Here is an 18,416-nt window from a genome sequence, read left to right as displayed (position 1 = left end):
AAAGTGTACCCCAGAGATACAATGTATACAAAGGTTTTCTAAGGTGTACCCCAGAGATACAATGTATACAAAGGTTTTCTAAGGTGTACCCCAGAGATATAATGTATACAAAGGTTTTCTAAAGTGTACCCCAGAGATACAATGTATACAAAGGTTTTCTAAGGTGTACCCCAGAGATACAATGTATACAAAGGTTTTCTAAGGTGTACCCCAGAGATACAATGTATACAAAGGTTTTCTAAGGTGTACCCTAGAGATACAATGTATACAAAGGTTTTCTAAGGTGTACCCCAGAGATATAATGTTTATCCCAGGACAAGCAGGATGCTAGTCCTCACATATGGGTGACATCAGTAATGGAGCCCTATGTACGGAAAACTTCTGTAAAAGTTTCTATGAAACTTTTGACTGGCACCAGAGTGCCTACTGAGCATGCCCAGCATGTCATGATATTCCCTGCCACAGGGGTCTCCCTTTAGTCTTCTTTTTTCCGCGAAGCAATTAGCCTCGCGGTTATCAGGAGTCCTGTGGGATTCTCCACATATTTTTCCTTACGGAAAGCTTCAAAAACTTCAACCGCAAAGGGTCTCCCTTAGTTTAGTCATCGCGGTGAGTTTTTACCGTTCTCGCGGTTCCATTCCGTTTTTTGATTAAAAATAAAATTTACCTGAGTCCTAGGCCGTCGACGGCTGTCCGGCCACAAAATGGCTACAGGTTTTAAAAAATGTCCGAAATGCGCGAGAAATATGTCTATTACAGACCCTCACCAAGACTGTGTACTTTGCCTTGGTGAAGGTCATGATGTAAAAAATTGTCCCTTATGCGCTACGATGACCTCGAAAGGTCGACGTCTACGGATGGACAAAATGGAGCAACTATTCAAGATACAGCTGATTACTGCTCCGCCTACTTCCACACAATCGTCTCCGGCTGGGGCGATTAGGAAAGTAGTATTGAAGAAACGTCACTCAGGTGAGTCGGGAGACGCTCCCTTTTCCTCCCCCTCGCCATCGTCCAGAGCGTCCACATCGAGTAGCGAAAAAGGGCGCGAAAAAGATAAACATCGCCATCGGCATCGCAGGCCGCAAACAACAACCACCGCTCCGATACCCGGCGAGCCATCGGCGGAGGACGGGGCACCGAGTAAGAAAGCCCGGCTCCAAAGTAAGGCTTCCGAGCCACCGACAGGCCAACCCTCGCCGATTCCGGCGGAAGGAATTGTACCTCCTCAGGGCCCTGAGGTCGTACTACTGTCGCCACCACCGCCTCCCCCCATGGGTGCTCTGTTCGCATCATCCATGCGGGCGGAACTTGACAGTTACATACGTCAAGCGGTTAAGGATGCCTTTCTCGAGGCGATGCCACGGCCTGCCACTCCGGTTCTGCCATCGACACCGGTCATAGGAGGATCTCCGGTTCCATCACCGATTCCTTCACTACCGATGCCAAGGAAATCACCGCTCTCCTCGATGGCGCCGATTCCATCACCGGTTCTACCTAGGCCGCAACCACCGGATCCAGCACTGCCGATTCCCCGGTTATCATCGATTCCACTACGGCCATCGACCCCGATGGCACCCTCGATGCCTTCTCAAGAGTCCATTTTTCAACCATTAATGGACAAGCTGGACTCACTAATCCATTGCTTCTCATCTTTTCCACAACCTATAGATGTAGATGACAGTCAAGAGCCAATACCAGGTCCCTCGGGTGTCCCGCCACCCCTCAGACCTCAGACTCCACTATCCGAAATGCCAGCTAAGCCTACTAGGCCGTTGGAGCATCCTCTGGATGATAGTGACCAAGAATTCTCATCGGATGAAGACCTCCTTTCTGAGCCTTCTCCGCCAGAAGATAGAAGAAAGTCACCACCGGAGGATCTGTCTTTCTCCAACTTTATTAAAGAAATGTCTCAAACAATTCCTTTCTCTCTCATTTCTGAAGTAGACAGCAGGCAAAGAACCTTGGAGGTGCTTCAATTCGTAGACCCTCCCAAGGAAATTCTTGCTATTCCTGTTCATGAAGTTTTACAAGAACTTATGTACAGGATATGGGAACACCCTGGTTCGGTGGCAGCTGTAAATAAGCGGGCGGATGCCACTTATCTAGTACAACCCATCCCAGGATTCCAAAAAACTCAACTACCACACCAATCAGTGGTGGTTGAGTCGGCTCAAAAGAAAGCCAAAAGATTAAAACAACATGCCTCCATACCTCCTGGAAAGGATAATAGGTTCTTGGACAATCTTGGCCGGAAGATCTTCCAAGCTGCCATGCTGGTATCTAGGATAAATTCATACCAGCTTTTCATGAATCACTACCAGCGTGACCTATGGAAACAAGTTGAATCCCTGTCTCATCAGTTACCTGACCATCTTCAGGAAGGATTTCACAACCTCGTACATAAAGGCCTAGAGGCAGGGAAACACGAGGTTCGAGCCACGTATGATTCATTTGAAACAGCATCCAGATTGTCTGCATCCGGAATAACAGCTAGAAGATGGGCCTGGCTCAAATCTTCAGAGCTGAGACCAGAGGTACAGGAGCGCTTGGCGGACCTGCCTTGCTTAGGGGAGAACCTCTTTGGCGATAAGGTGAAGGAGGCGGTGGCCACCATCAAAGACCACACAGAAACCCTCAAACAGCTTTCTCAGCTGCCACAAGAGGTACATCAACCTTCAAGGAGACCTCCAAGAAGGGAACAAAGAAAGCCATATTACCGCCCTAGGCGGTATTATCCACCAGTAGCCAGGCCCAGACAACAAAGACCTGCTCAACGGTCTCAGCCTCGCCAAAGACCTGCTAGGCCTCAACAACCTCCGCCTGCGGCGTCCACTTCCGGATTTTGAAGTACAACCAGAGGGCATGAGTCATTCTCAAAATCCTTATCCACAAGTACCGGTTGGAGGCCGAGTTGCTCACCATCTTCAAACTTGGACCTCCATCACTACAGACCAATGGGTACTCTCAATCATATCTCAGGGGTACCACTTGGACTTCCTCACTGTACCAAAAGACAATCCCCCTATTCCGTCTTGGACAGTGTCTCATCATTACACAATCCTGCAAGCAGAATTATCTACCCTCCTGACTGCCAGGGCCATCGAAAGAGTTCCCAGGCCTCAGTGGGGCAGAGGATTCTACTCCCGATATTTCCTCATTCCAAAGAAAACCGGGGGTCTACGTCCTATCCTGGACCTCAGAAATCTCAACAAATTTTTAAAGAAGGAAAAATTCAGGATGGTGTCCTTAGGCACCATGCTACCTCTTCTTCAAAAAGGAGATTGGCTCTGCTCTCTGGATCTTCAAGACGCTTACGCTCACATTCCCATTTTTCCACCTCATCGACAGTACCTGCGATTTCTGGTACAAGGTCAACACTTCCAATACAGGGTGCTACCATTCGGCCTTGCATCAGCACCTCGAGTATTCACAAAATGTCTAGCAGTAGCGGTGGCACATCTTCACAAGCAACAAGTGCATGTGTTCCCCTACTTGGACGATTGGCTCATCAAAAGTCATACACAGAGCGGAGCTGTCACTTCTCTCCATCTCACAATAAGATTGCTTCACTCCTTGGGATTTCTCATCAATTACGACAAATCCCATCTCACACCATCTCACCAGTTGCAGTTCATAGGTGCAGATCTCAACACCATCACAGCAAAGGCCTTTCTTCCGAAAGACCGGGCTCAATCGCTCGTTCTCCTAGTACATTCTATTCGCAATCAACATACAGTCACAGCTCATCAGTGCCTCATCCTACTCGGACACATGGCCTCAACAGTTCACGTCACTCCCATGGCCAGACTGACCATGCGACTAATGCAATGGACACTGAAATCTCAATGGATTCAAGCCATTCAGCCACTGTCCACTCACATCCAGATAACACCAGAGCTGAAGTCTTCCCTTCTCTGGTGGACATCACCAATCAACTTGCTCAAAGGCCTACCTTTCCAGCAACCAGTTCCACAAGTGACTTTAACTACAGATGCGTCCACCTTGGGATGGGGAGCGCACATTGCTCATCTGAAAACACAGGGCAAGTGGACAAATCAAGAAGCCTCCTTTCAGATAAATTTCCTGGAGCTTCGAGCTATACGCTATGCTCTATATGCATTCAAGGACTGCCTTTCACACAAGACTGTTCTGATCCAAACGGACAACACAGTAGCCATGTGGTACATCAACAAGCAGGGTGGTACGGGCTCGTACCTCCTTTGTCAGGAAGCAGCTCAAATATGGGACTGGGCCCTAGCACACTCAATTCTACTACGGGCCACCTACCTAGCAGGCATCCACAACACAGTAGCGGATCGCCTCAGCCGTCACTTCCAACCACACGAGTGGTCCCTCGACCCAGCGATAGCAACCAAGATATTTCAACGCTGGGGTCAACCAACAATAGATCTCTTTGCGTCACATCTGAACTACAAAGTGAACAATTACTGCTCTCGTCTCCGACAACAGAACAGCCTACCAAAGGACGCGTTTGCCCGCCATTGGAACTCAGGCCTGTTATACGCGTATCCACCAATACCGCTCATAACCAAAACATTAGTAAAGCTACAACAGGACAAGGGGTCCATGATACTCATAGCCCCATATTGGCCTCGACAAGTATGGTTCCCCACACTGCTAGATCTCTCAGTCAGGGATCCAATTCGCCTGGGAGTAGCTCCCACTCTCATAACTCAGGAACAGAGACAGTTGCGCCATCCCAACCTTCAATCCCTGTCCCTGACAGCATGGATGTTGAAAGCTTGATCTTGCAACCATTCAACCTTTCAGCTAATATATCTCAGGTACTAATAGCTGCACGTAAACCTTCCACTAGAAAGAATTATTCCTACAAATGGAAAAGATTTACTTTATGGTGCACTCAGAAAGATTTAGATCCTTTCACTTGCCCCACTACCTCGCTACTAGATTACCTTTACCATCTCTCAGACTCTGGTCTTAAGACATCATCTGTAAGGGTACACTTAAGTGCAATCTCAGCTTATCATAACAAGCTAGGAGATGCGCCTCTATCCACACAGCCTCTCGTCAGTAAATTCATGAGAGGCCTAACTCACATTAAACCTCCAATTCATTCCCCAAGCATTCAATGGGACCTGAACGTAGTTTTAACCAAGCTTATGCGTTCTCCATTTGAACCCATAAATACCTGTGACCTTAAATTCCTTACTTGGAAAACGGTATTTCTCATAGCCATTACATCAGCTAGAAGGGTCAGTGAACTACAAGCACTAGTCACATATGAACCCTTCACGAAGTTCCTTCATGACAGAGTAGTCCTCCGTACACATCCAAAATTCCTTCCTAAGGTTGTCACGGAATTTCATTTAAACCAAACCATAGTTTTACCTACATTTTTTCCTAGGCCTCACTCTCACCAGGGAGAGAGAGCCTTACACACTTTGGACTGTAAACGTGCGTTATCTTTCTATTTAAACCGCACTGCAGCCCAAAGAAGATCAAATCAGCTGTTTGTGTCCTATGATCCAAACAAACCAGGTAAAGCAGTGGGTAAGCATACTCTGTCAACCTGGCTAGCAGATTGCATACAATTTTGTTATGAAAAAGCAGGCCTTACTCTCCAAGGGCGAGTAAACGCACATTCAGTCAGAGCAATGTCAACCTCAGTAGCACACCTTCGCTCTGTACCTATTCTGGACATTTGTAAAGCAGCAACATGGAGTTCTCTTCACACCTTTGCAGCTCACTACTGTTTAGACAAAGAAGGAAGACAAGATTCAGCATATGGACAATCCGTCTTAAAGAACTTGTTTCCAGTTTGATCCCAACTCCTTCTACATCCAACCTGCTGTGATTTCGACTGATTCATTTCAATAACAATACCTTACGGTCATTTCAACACCAAATGACTCAGCCTCTAGCTTGCTAATCACCCATATGTGAGGACTAGCATCCTGCTTGTCCTGGGATAAAGCAAAATTGCTTACCTTGTAATAGGTGTTATCCCAGGACAGCAGGATGTAGTCCTCACGAAACCCACCCGCCACCCCGCGGAGTTGGGTCCGATACGTTTTATTGTTTTATTTTTGGCTAACGCTATTTGCTACAAACAAAGACTAAAGGGAGACCCCTGTGGCAGGGAATATCATGACATGCTGGGCATGCTCAGTAGGCACTCTGGTGCCAGTCAAAAGTTTCATAGAAACTTTTACAGAAGTTTTCCGTACATAGGGCTCCATTACTGATGTCACCCATATGTGAGGACTACATCCTGCTGTCCTGGGATAACACCTATTACAAGGTAAGCAATTTTGCTATACAAAGGTTTTCTAAGGTGTACCCTAGAGATACAATGTATACAAAGGTTTTCTAAGGTGTACCCCAGAGATACAATGTGTACAAAGGTTTTCTAAGTATGCACACCCGGTGGCGCCGGACCTGGTCAGAACTAAACCAAGTTAAGCAGTAGTTCTGTGAGACTCAAAGGATGAGCTCTGCACTTCTCTAGATTTATTTATTTATTTATTTAGGATTTTTATATACCGACATTCTCAATACAAATATCAAATCAGGTCGGTTTACATAGAACAAAACTGTCGCGGTTGAGGCGTTACATTAAACAGAGTTTCTGAACATAAGAACATAATTATTAAATAGACAACAATAACTCGTCAAAATAACATGAATAAATGTAGGGAATAGTTAAAAAAGAGGGTAGGCTAAATAGGGATATACAGGTAACTGAGAACAGTGTTGATGGGCAAAAAAAAACAAACAAAAAAAACCATGAGTAATACATGAGCTAGAGAACTAATGCATCAACAAAGGAGTCTTTTTAAAACATGTGGTCTGTCCAGATCAGGCGTAATAGGGCCTTGAGGGGGTATGGGCGGTCGTGGAACTTATAGTGGACTATTTTGCTCTTTGACCGGTGTCGGAGTGTTCCTGCGATTCTGGATAGGCTTGCCGGAAGAGCCATATATGCAGATATGTGTATGAGACGAGGGATGTCCTAGTCGTCACTCTTCTATGCTTCTCAGCATATACTGAGGTTTGGCACCCCGCTGCACACATTAAGGCTGTTATTAGAAAAACTCATTTACAGTTAAGCAGTTTCACTTTTCCCTGTGATTTTGCATTCTCACTGCTAGGGGCAAGCATTTGAAGCAGTGTATGTAGACTTATTGTTCATGAGTGGTTTGAGGAAAGGAAGTGAGAAGGTCTGCAGGAGACAAGCTGGTAAAGACATAAAATAGGCAGTCAGGACATTCGCACGCTCGCATCCGCCCTTTTACAAAGTTAAAGAAATCGCAGACAAGAAGTTGGAATCACCTGGGCCACAGCTTTATTACATAATACAGGAGGTGCCCGAGCCCAGGTACACCAAAATTAGGTAACGTCCAGTAACCATCCGCCACCACCCAACAAGATGATCAGCTCTAGCTGCCCGGCTAGCAAGTTCCGAAAGCCTTACTCAGTATTGTGGCCCCAGCAAGGACCCGAGCCAGTGGACCCCCGCCACCACCCAGCAAGGAGCCCATAGTAGACAACTGCACCGAGTTGTCCTCTTAAGACAAGTTATAAGAGGAGCGAAACTTAGCAGCAAATTAAATAAATCTGAACCCAAGTAGCTCGGGCCACCTGCCTCAAACACCCCCCCCCCCCCCCCCAGCTGCGACATAACAAACCCCATACAACAAGGAATCCAAGAATAAGGACGTGTGGGAGGAAACGATCTTGACAGCAGCAGAGATGCCAGTCAAATGACACTAGACTGGCATCTCGTAGCTTAAACCCCACCCATTCCTTACCGCCTCAGCACTGGGAGCCAATCGAATGCTGCCACCACAACAAAATTCAAAAGCCTAATGGCTGGTGAGCCAGGAGATATCCGCTGAGGCTTACACCAGCCCCCTCTCCTCCCTTAGCCCCTGCTAGCAACCTGACACCCAGCGACCATGACCTCACCACCCACCCACACCCCATGGGCCTGCTCCCTAAGTGTGCCTGGCATCATATTATTTTGGCCGACCGGGCACAAGGCCCAGTCGACCTTCCAATCAGGATGGTTCATTGGTAGGGGCAAGCATTTGAAGACGTTGTTCATGAGTGGTGTGAGGAAAGGAAGTGAGAAGGACTGCAGGAGGACAAGCTGGTCAAGACAATCAGGATGGCAACAGAATATCCTGTTTTCTGTGTATTGCAGATTACAGGAGTGTCAGTCCTGAGAGCAGGGGAGACTATGGAACCTGCGTTACGGGCTGTATGTAAAGATGTCCGAATTGGCACCATCCTAATCCAAACCAACCCGTACACGGGCGAGCCGGAGGTAGGAAATGAGACTGGGCAGTGCAACTGGCACAAGGTCACAAGTCAATGCCACCTTTCATAACAAACTTACTATGATAGGCTGCAGCATGTTCTAGGAACAGTGTCAGTGAACTGAGACAGGTCAGGATTTCAGAAATTTGCAGTGTAATTTTCTGGAAATCCAGGTGTTATTCTATAATGATCACTCAGGATTCAAAACCCCTAACTACAGCAAAAGAAACCAAGCTTTTTTTTTTTAGCATCTAGATAAATGAATCCAGAACCAGTGGGTTATGCACCTCTCCCAGCAGATGGAGACGAAGCAAACTGACATCACAGTATATATACTCCTGCAGTGACCCCAGCCTGCCAGTATTCCCTGTCTCCAGCAGATGGTGGAAGTGCATCTCCCTACTGGGGAATGCTTCAAATTTTAGGAGAAGTTCAAAGGAAAATTGATTGCCCTGCTCTCCTGTGGTGATACCAAATGATCTCTTCCCAGTTGAGAATTCCTGAGGTTATTTCCGTGGTCCCTCAGATGTGTGCCTTGGTCCGGTAACTGGTTTTTCAGCCAACATGGACTTAGCTGATTGTACAGCTGGAGACCATCCCTGTACTCAGCGGGGAAGGGCTGAGTTCAGGTAAGATTAAAAAAAAGAGAGCGAGATCTTACAGTGACAGTGAAGGAGAGATGTCAGGGATTCCCCTTCCCGGTCTCTGAGCTCGGCGCACCATTTCGACAATCATCCCACTCCAAGGAGGTCCAGGGACAAGGGGGCAGCCTGGCAGATTGAGCATTCTTGAGGCTAGTTCCTGCTCCGAGGCTTTTCCATTGCGCACCGCGTGGTAGGCCACATCAGTTTTCACACACTTTTTGTCTATGCATTCGGCTGCCCCTCTATAGGACATCTTTTCAGCAGTGCGTCCCAGTATGCATCCAGGTTGTGCATCCACCCGGTTTGGGTGTCCACGTTAAGCAGCGCCCAGCTTGGACGCATGCTTATCCTGTGCACCCACTTATACATATGTTTGTGTATGCTTAAGTCGAGCGGCGCCTAGCTCTTGGATGCCTAAATTTTGGATGCATATAAAAAAAAATGTATAATGGCACTTATAGCTAAGAAGCTTAAGCGCCTTGCCTTGTCATATTCAGGCATCTCATCCTGGCATGCCCTCTAATTTGTGCCAGCACTGTTTTGAAGCTCAGGGAGGATTGTCTTCCTCTGATTTTGCTAAGCCTGGTTCTTCCCAGCCTGATGAGGTTATGGGTAAAGTTATGTCAGGAGAAACGCCTGATATTGGAACTCCTTTGTCTGGTTCCTTAGCAGGGGTTGGCAGCTCAGTGGGCACCACTCAAGTGCCTTCTATTTTTGGCATGGTTCTTTCTACTTTTTCTTGGGTATAATTTTTTCAGGGATTGTACTCCTGTCTTCAGGCATAGTCCTCAGTACCGCTCAATCCTGTCAGCTCAGTTCCTCAGGTGGTGGCCTCTCCCTTTTCTGGTTTTGCATTTAAGCGCCAAGTGTTGCATAGGAGGTGGATCCTTGGGCTGGGGTGGGGTTGATGCAACCCGTAGGCGAGGGCCTACGGGTCCCCACTGTCAGCAGGCGGAGTGGGCTGAAGCTGGAGGCCACTGGCGCTTCACCTATACCAGCCCACGTTCCCCTAGGGTTGAGCCTTCGGGTGCTGGGGCCAGCAGGACTTAGGCGGGCTTCGAGGTTGGGTATCAGTAGTAGCTGGTTCAGCCCAGAGACAGCAGCCAGCAGGTGGTGTGATCCTATCCCAGACAGGACGCGGAATGGAAATCCAAGCACCAAGGAACAGGAGGATACTGAAGGTGCCTGAGCAAAGGGAGCCCGAAGCCTTAATAGTCCATGTCCATGGGATATGGACTGAGGTGTCACTGTCAAACTGGAGTAGAAGCGGGCAGGACTTGGAAGGTGTAGCAAGCAACATGGAACTCTGGACTCAAGAGAGTCTGAGGCGAAGTCGTAATTAGCAAAGTTCAAGGCACGGAGAACAAGCGTGGTCAGACATAGCAATGGTCAAGGCACGGAGAAGGCAGGCATGGTCAGGCTTGGAGAAGGCAGGTAGGCAAAGTCAGATGAGACGAACAGTGGAACAGGAACCAGGAACTTGGAGAATCAGGAACACAAACAAACAAGTACTGCAGCAACGAGCACTCTGAAACCAGGAACAGGAGACCAAGGAGACCTGTTGCAAAGGCAACGCTGAGGATTGCGACCTGAGTATTTATGTGCTGAAGGATCTGACGTCAGCATCCGGGTCCGCGGCCAGGTTCCCACCGCGGGCCCTTTAAATCATTCACTGATGCGGTTGCGCCTAGGGAGGGGCGTGGCGCTGCCGGCGGCATCTCTCCGCGAGGCCCACGGAGAGGTCCGAGGAGTTTTATTTATTTATTTAAAAGTTTTTCTGTAGCGTCATTAAGTTATTTACCATCATAACGGTTTACAATAGGGCACAAATAGAAAAAAAAATAGCAAAAACTTTACAATGAAGGTGCCATTTCCTTACCGTCCTTGGATAAGGAAAGAGATGCAGAGGAATACCGCCTGTTGCATCCCTTGGATATCAAGAGACATGTCGTAAGGTATCTGGAGGTTTCTAAACCTTTCCGAAAGATGGATTGCCTTTTCGTCCTTCATGGTAGAGAAAAACAGTGTGAACCAGCTTCACAGGCTACAATAGCTTGCTGGATTAAGGAGGTGGTCATGGCTGTATATGTGGCAGTTGAAAGCTATTACCCACTCGGGTTAGGGCTCATTCCACTGGAGCTCAGGCAGTATCATGGATGGAGGTTAGAGTGTTGTCTCCCGTAAACATTTGCTGAGCTGCGACATGGTCCTCCCTACCCTCCTTTTCCAGATATTATCATCTGGATGTTCAGGCCCGGGAAGAAGCAGCCTTTGCATGTGCGGTTTTGACTGGACCTCAGGCAGTCTCCCACCCTGTTCGGGAGTAGCTTGGGTACATCCCACTTGTTCCGGATTCATCTGACTGGATGCTAAGACAGACAGATGAATCCAGCTTCCCTCCCTTTGCTGCCGAATGAGTGCATTATGGTCCTCCTGAATGTCTACGTGTTTCCAGGGATTACTGGTGAGTGTTAATCCAGTCCCTAGACCAGTGTTAATCCATTCTTGATCAGTGTATCTTGTTGTTTGAGTACAGTATTGGTTGTCTGTTTTTAATCACGTTTTTGCTAATCCGTCCACAGTTGCTTTTGAAGTGAATACTGGCAGGCTGATGTCACTGCAGGAGTATATATACTGTGACTTCACTTTGCTCCGTCTCCACCTGCTGGTAGAGGTGCATAACCCACTGGTTCTGGATTCATCTGTCTGTCCTAAAGAAAAGGAAATTATCAGGTAAGTAGTAATTTCTACTTCCCTCTCAGCTCAGAAGAGCAATGAAACCTCCCACACTGGACATTACAGAATAACAACTGAATGAATTAATTGCACAGATGTTTGGATCATCAGTTGTCTCGGACATGTCCCAGGAGTATGGGGCACAATTGTTGCCTTGAGAACTGAATGGGAATCATGCTGAGGGAAATGCCATTTGTCCTGAGATGGTACCATATTCAATGAAGTCAGATAAGGACTAGCTGGCCTGTTTAATCTCAGACAAAGGATATAGCCCTACTGGTAGTCTACAAAACTGATTACTTGTAGTAGTGCTTCCCAACCCTCTCCTAAAGGTACCAATCCAGTTGAGTTTTCAGGAATCCACAATGAATATACTTGCAATAGATTTACATACCCCAAGTCTCCAATGTATGCAACTCTTTCTCATGCATATTCATTATCAATTTCCTGAAAACCCTACTTGGTTGGGTATGCACTCCAGGAGAGGGTTGGGAAACATTGACGTGCAGGATATCTGTCCTTATCCAAGCCAGTTTTGTTGTCTTCTCTTGCTCGTCATCTTCATTCGGGGTACATATTTTAACCAAACTCGGGGCTCCCAACCTCTTAACCCTCTTCCTGCTCAGTATCTATTCCAAGATTGCTTAAATTCTACCCCAGTACTGTCTGCCCCCTCTTCTGACAGGTTATTTGCCCTGAGCCTGTAACATGCAACATTTCCATGGATGAATTAGGTGACAGAAGCATTTGATTGCCTGATGCTGCTGTTGCAATCTGATACAGGTGCAGCTTTTCCAGGTCTGCCCTTCAGAAATGGGATCAAGCCCGCATGGCAGAGGAATGCTACAAAACCAGTGGAAACCAACATGAGAAGGACGTCTTAGTAGTGTAATGAGCAGTTTTGAATTTTGCCTCCTCTCTCTCTCTCCCTCCAATACCCCTGCCACCTCCTCCAACCATCTGCCTCTATCTCTTACTATCCTTTCTCCATCCCTATCCTTTTCTCTCGCCTTCCCTTTCTCCTCCCCTATTGCTTTTCCTCCCTTCTCTCTTCCATCTTCTGTGTCTCACCAGCTGCACTACCTGAGGTTGCCAAAGGACATTGGTGAAGATCATGTGATCTTGATGGATTGCACAGTTTCCACGGGTGCGGCTGCAATGATGGCAGTGAGAGTATTGCTGGTAAGGTAAAGGCAGCTGTTCAGACCCATGAAAGAAGTCTAGAAAATATATTACTGTAAAGGAGCTGTATGTGAGGATCTCAGTACTGGAATAGCAGGAGGTGCACGGCAGAGCTGTGTGTGAGGGTCTCAGTACTGGAATAGCAGGGGTTGCTGCAGGGCAGAGCTGTGTGTGAGGGTCTCAGTACTGGAATAGCAGGAGGCGCTGCAGGGCAGAGCTGTGTGTGAGGGTCTCAGTACTGGAATAGCAGGAGGTGCTGCAGGGCAGAGCTGTGTGTGAGGGTCTCAGTACTGGAATAGCAGGAGGTGCTGCAGGGCAGAGCTGTGTGTGAGGGTCTCAGTACTGGAATAGCAGGAGGTGCTGCAGGGCAGAGCTGTGTGTGAGGGTCTCAGTACTGGAATAGCAGGAGGTGCTGCAGGGCAGAGCTGTGTGTGAGGGTCTCAGTACTGGAATAGCAGGAGGTGCTGCAGGGCAGAGCTGTGTGTGAGGATCTCAGTACTGGAATAGCAGGAGGTGCTGCAGGGCAGAGCTGTGTGTGAGGGTCTCAGTACTGGAATAGCAGGAGGCGCTGCAGGGCAGAGCTGTGTGTGAGGGTCTCAGTACTGGAATAGCAGGAGGCGCTGCAGGGCAGAGCTGTGTGTGAGGGTCTCAGTACTGGAATAGCAGGAGGCGCTGCAGGGCAGAGCTGTGTGTGAGGGTCTCAGTACTGGAATAGCAGGAGGTGCTGCAGGGCAGAGCTGTGTGTGAGGGTCTTAGTACTGGAATAGCAGGAGGTGCAGGGCAGAGCTGTGTGTGAGGGTCTCAGTACTGGAATAGCAGGAGGTGCTGCAGGGCAGAGCTGTGTATGAGGGTCTCAGTACTGGAATAGCAGGAGGTGCTGCAGGGCAGAGCTGTGTGTGAGGGTCTCAGTACTGGAATAGCAGGAGGTGCTGCAGGGCAGAGCTGTGTGTGAGGGTCTCAGTACTGGAATAGCAGGAGGCGCTGCAGGGCAGAGCTGTGTGTGAGGGTCTCAGTACTGGAATAGCAGGAGGTGCTGCAGGGCAGAGCTGTGTGTGAGGGTCTCAGTACTGGAATAGCAGGAGGCGCTGCAGGGCAGAGCTGTGTGTGAGGGTCTCAGTACTGGAATAGCAGGAGGTGCTGCAGGGCAGAGCTGTGTGTGAGGGTCTCAGTACTGGAATAGCAGGAGGCGCTGCAGGGCAGAGCTGTGTGTGAGGGTCTCAGTACTGGAATAGCAGGGGGTTCTGCAGGGCAGAGCTGTGTGTGAGGGTCTCAGTACTGGAATAGCAGGAGGTGCTGCAGGGCAGAGCTGTGTGTGAGGGTCTTAGTACTGGAATAGCAGGAGGTGCAGGGCAGAGCTGTGTGTGAGGGTCTTAGTACTGGAATAGCAGGAGGTGCAGGGCAGAGCTGTGTATGAGGGTCTCAGTACTGGAATAGCAGGAGGTGCAGGGCAGAGCTGTGTGTGAGGGTCTCAGTACTGGAATAGCAGGAGGTGCTGCAGGGCAGAGCTGCGTGTGAGGGTCTCAGTACTGGAATAGCAGGAGGCGCTGTAGGGCAGAGCTGTGTGTGAGGGTCTCAGTACTGGAATAGCAGGAGGTGCTGCGGGGCAGAGTTGTGTGTGAGGGTCTCAGTACTGGAATAGCAGGAGGTGCTGCGGGGCAGAGCTGTGTGTGAGGGTCTCAGTACTGGAATAGGGGGTGCTGCAGGGCAGAGCTGTGTGTGAGGGTCTCAGTACTGGAATAGCAGGAGGCGCTGCAGGGCAGAGCTGTGTGTGAGGGTCTCAGTACTGTAATAGGGGGTGCTGCAGGGCAGAGCTGTGTGTGAGGGTCTCAGAACTGGAATAGCAGGAGGCGCTGCAGGGCAGAGCTGTGTGTGAGGGTCTCAGTACTGGAATAGGAGGTGCTGCAGGGCAGAGCTGTGTGTGAGGGTCTCAGTACTGGAATAGCAGGAGGTGCAGGGCAGAGCTGTGTGTGAGGGTCTCAGTACTGGAATAGCAGGAGGTGCTGCAGGGCAGAGCTGTGTGTGAGGGTCTCAGTACTGGAATAGCAGGAGGTGCTGCAGGGCAGAGCTGTGTGTGAGGGTCTCAGTACTGGAATAGCAGGAGGTGCTGCATTGACAGAGCTGAGTGTGAGGGTCTCAGTACTGGAATAGCAGGAGGTGCTGCAGGGCAGAGCTGTGTGTGAGAGTCTCGGTACTGGAATAGCAGGAGGTGCTGCAGGGAGAGCTGTGTGTGAGGGTCTCAGTACTGGAATAGCAGGAGGTGCTGCAGGGCAGAGCTGTGCGTGAGGGTCTCAGTACTGGAATAGCAGGAGGCGCTGCAGGGCAGAGCTGTGTGTGAGGGTCTCAGTACTGGAATAGCAGGAGGCGCTGCAGGGCAGAGCTGTGTGTGAGGGTCTCAGTACTGGAATAGCAGGAGGCGCTGCAGGGCAGAGCTGTGTGTGAGGGTCTCAGTACTGGAATAGCAGGGGGTGCTGCAGAGCAGGAGTGAGGTGCATCGGCCAGAGCTGTGCTTGACAAACTCAGTACTGGAATAGGGGTGCTGCTAGCAGAGCTGGATGTGACACCTGCAGTTTTTCTCACCTGGTTAGGATCATGATGTTCCTGAGGATAAGATCTTCCTGCTGTCTCTCTTGATGGCTGAGATGGGTGTACATTCTGTGGCTTATGCTTTTCCACAAGTGAAGATAATCACGACAGCAGTGGACAAGAAAGTGAATGACCTCTTCCGCATCATCCCTGGCATAGGTAAGCGGCATTCTCTTATGCACCTGCTGTGAACTGTCCACACTGTATAGTGCAGGGCTGTAGCGCAGGCTGCGTCATGGACTTGCAGAAAGCACAGCGCACCCAGTGCTGCTGATTCACCCAAGAGCAATATTCTCACTCAATACTGGGTGGAATGTGGTGCGTAGCAGGTGACATTAGGTTTAATTCTGTTTAGATCCCTTGCTGCCTAAGTCTGGGGACCTTCCTCCCCGCCTCTCTCTTTTCTCTCACCTTCCCCAGCCCATTTACTCTGAATTCCCTTTCCTTCTGCTCCTGGCAGATCCTCTGTTTTGTTCAGTGATTGTATTTGATACTCTTAACGTTGTAGAGGTACAGAAATGATACTGAGTAGTCTGTTAGAATAGCAGAATATTTTGCAAGAGTGACTTAAATAACACCAGACGTTTATCCCTAATTAATTAATTCTAGAATAGGTAAATGGAGAATTTCAACTAATTGTATATTTCCTCTTTGTGGTGCTAAGGTGGCAGAAGCTGCTCGTGCAATGCCTCCCAGATTCTGCAGTGTAACCACCTCCTCTCTCTCACCTGTCTTCAGGTAACTTCGGGGATCGATATTTTGGGACTGACATGCCTGCAGACTGGAGCGATGATGAAGATGGCAGCAGTACCTGATGAGCTGCACCTCAGATCCTCCACGTGTACAGGGCAGAGGAGATGTAGCATGCTCGGGCTTTGTTTGGGGTCTTTTACCAGAAAGAAATGAAAAGGGAGTGAGTGATGAGCTCTTGAAGATATCGCATTTAGGAATTTATTTAAACTACCTGCCTAAATTGATTGCAGAAGGATTTATTTTAAATAAAAAAAAATAAGACCTTAGTACACTTTGAAAAGAGTTTTGTGTTTTTGCTTTTGGACCGTTATAAACTATCTGCAGTATCTGAATGTAAGCCACAAAACATGGCAAAAATAAAAACAAAATTACAAAAAGGTGAATAAGGCAGGGAGACAGAGGATAGCAGAAGAGATGAGGTAGTGGAAGGGGGAGGAGAGGGATAACGAGAGATGGGAGTTGCAGGAGGGAGAGAGTATGTAAGTGCCATACTGGGTCAGAACAAAGGTCCATCAAGCCCAGCATCCTGTGTCTGACTCTGGCCAATCCCAAAAGGTAGATCCAGTTTCTTTTTGCTTACTCCTTGGTATAAGGATGGGGTTTCTAAAGTCATCTGGTTAATAATTGTCCAAACCTTTTTTAAACCCAGCTCTGCTCGTCGCCTTGGCCACGTACTCCAGCAACAAATTCCACAGCTTGATTTTGCATTGAGTGAAAAAAAGACTTTCTCTAATTAGTTTTACATCTTTTAGCTGTTAGTTTCAAGGGCTACCCCATAGTCCTAGCACTAGTTGAAAGGGTAAGTAACGTCCACCCCACAGAAGGGGAAGGGGAGGAGGTAGGTGTGCGGGGGTAGTAGGTGAGATGCAGAAAGGCTACAGGAAGAGAATAGAGCCGGGGTGGCTTGAGGAGTGGTTGAGTTTCGAGTTGACAAAGCTTTTGAGGGGGTGGATGTGTTTTATGAGTATTGCTGTGGTCAGTAAGTGGTGTTGACGTATGACACACAGGATGTACCAAACCTCAGAAAATGTGCCATGACTGGCCAGGGTCAGTACAAAACAAAAAAGGATGAAGAAGAGACCTGGCTGAGATCATCAGACACTCTCACCCCAAGGTCTCTCTCCCCCCACCCCAGATTCATTCTTTCCGTGGGTACAACATATTAAAAAGCTTCATAGCAGTCACTAGATTAGACAGTGAAGATTGAACCTGACGTGAGAAAACAACATCATACAAGCTCCAGCCTCAGAAATGCTACCAGGCATTTTAAAGGCGTCAGAAATAATGTTGCACAGTTTTAGTCATTTTTAAGGCATGGAGGAAAGCTTTCAGGGTGGAGGTAGTCATGGGTGTGGCACTAAAGGCCTGGTGGAAAAGCCAGAGCTCTGCCCATCTTTACGTTGAATCTTAACTGCCAAGCACTCAACCACGCCTCAGTTTTGTACTCCATGAGAAGTGTCCAATCTATTGCAGCTCTCTGTATCATCTACAAAAACACAACCCTTTCCTGCCAACTCTTCTGCAATGACGCTTATAAAAAGATTGCACGGGACGCACCCCTGAAGCTTTCTACTGATCGTATAGCTACTTAATGGTTACAGATAATCTGATGAAACCTCGTTGGACATCCTTTAAATTCACTCTTTTTTGGTAATACTTGGGGGAAGACTGTAGTATCTAACTCCCAAACTGAAGAGCTTGCCTTCACCTCTCATATTTATTTTGGGTTTTGGCAGGGATAGTTGTATATATATGTAAATATATGTTAAACAGTGCCTCATTTGAAATCTTTTACATCTAGTTTGTTTACTAGAAAACAGATTGAATTTTGCACCCCATTAAGGTGATCATGACTGGCTTGCATGCCTGAATAAAGTGTTAAGTGTGTGCGCGAAAGCTGCCTGAAGCAGATTAAAAATTCTGCAGTACAAAGCATGGTTTGATCTCAATTCATTTCTATTCTGCATACTTCCAAAAATAGTTTTTGCTAAAAGTGGATTACAAGATTTGCTAAAACAATAAGAATATTGCTGTTAAACAATTAAGCAATTGTTAAGCTCTGCTCCATAGTAACATCGTAATGACAGCAGATAAAGACCAAATGGTTCATTCAGTCTGCCCAGCAATTTGTTTGTGGTAGGAACTGCTGCTCCATGCAACTTAGCCCCATGCATTCTGTTCCTCCGTGCAGGTTATCCCCTTGCAGAAATG

The 18,416-nt window shown here is 48.0% G+C and overlaps 1 protein-coding gene across 2 annotated transcripts in view; it reads left to right on the top strand.

The window, feature by feature from the left end:
* The window catches only part of UCKL1 (uridine-cytidine kinase 1 like 1), a 192,076-nt gene extending 173,932 nt beyond the window's left edge, over positions 1–18,144 (top strand). The window contains exons 12-15 of one of the 2 annotated variants that reach the window (XM_029611033.1): positions 8,192–8,314; positions 12,762–12,869; positions 15,455–15,611; positions 16,191–18,144. In XM_029611033.1, coding sequence (XP_029466893.1) covers positions 8,192–8,314; positions 12,762–12,869; positions 15,455–15,611; positions 16,191–16,267 — 465 coding nt within the window. In that variant the 3' untranslated portion in view covers positions 16,268–18,144. The remainder of the gene's footprint in view (positions 1–8,191; positions 8,315–12,761; positions 12,870–15,454; positions 15,612–16,190) is intronic. The other variant, XM_029611032.1, reaches the window with a different exon arrangement.
* The last annotated feature ends 272 nt before the right edge of the window (positions 18,145–18,416 follow it).

The sequence above is a fragment of the Rhinatrema bivittatum genome, chromosome 8, assembly GCF_901001135.1.
Source record: "Rhinatrema bivittatum chromosome 8, aRhiBiv1.1, whole genome shotgun sequence".
Taxonomy (NCBI): Eukaryota; Metazoa; Chordata; class Amphibia; order Gymnophiona; family Rhinatrematidae; genus Rhinatrema; species Rhinatrema bivittatum.
The sequence above is the reverse complement of the archived record's forward strand: the minus strand, read 5'-3'. Positions and strand labels throughout refer to the sequence as shown.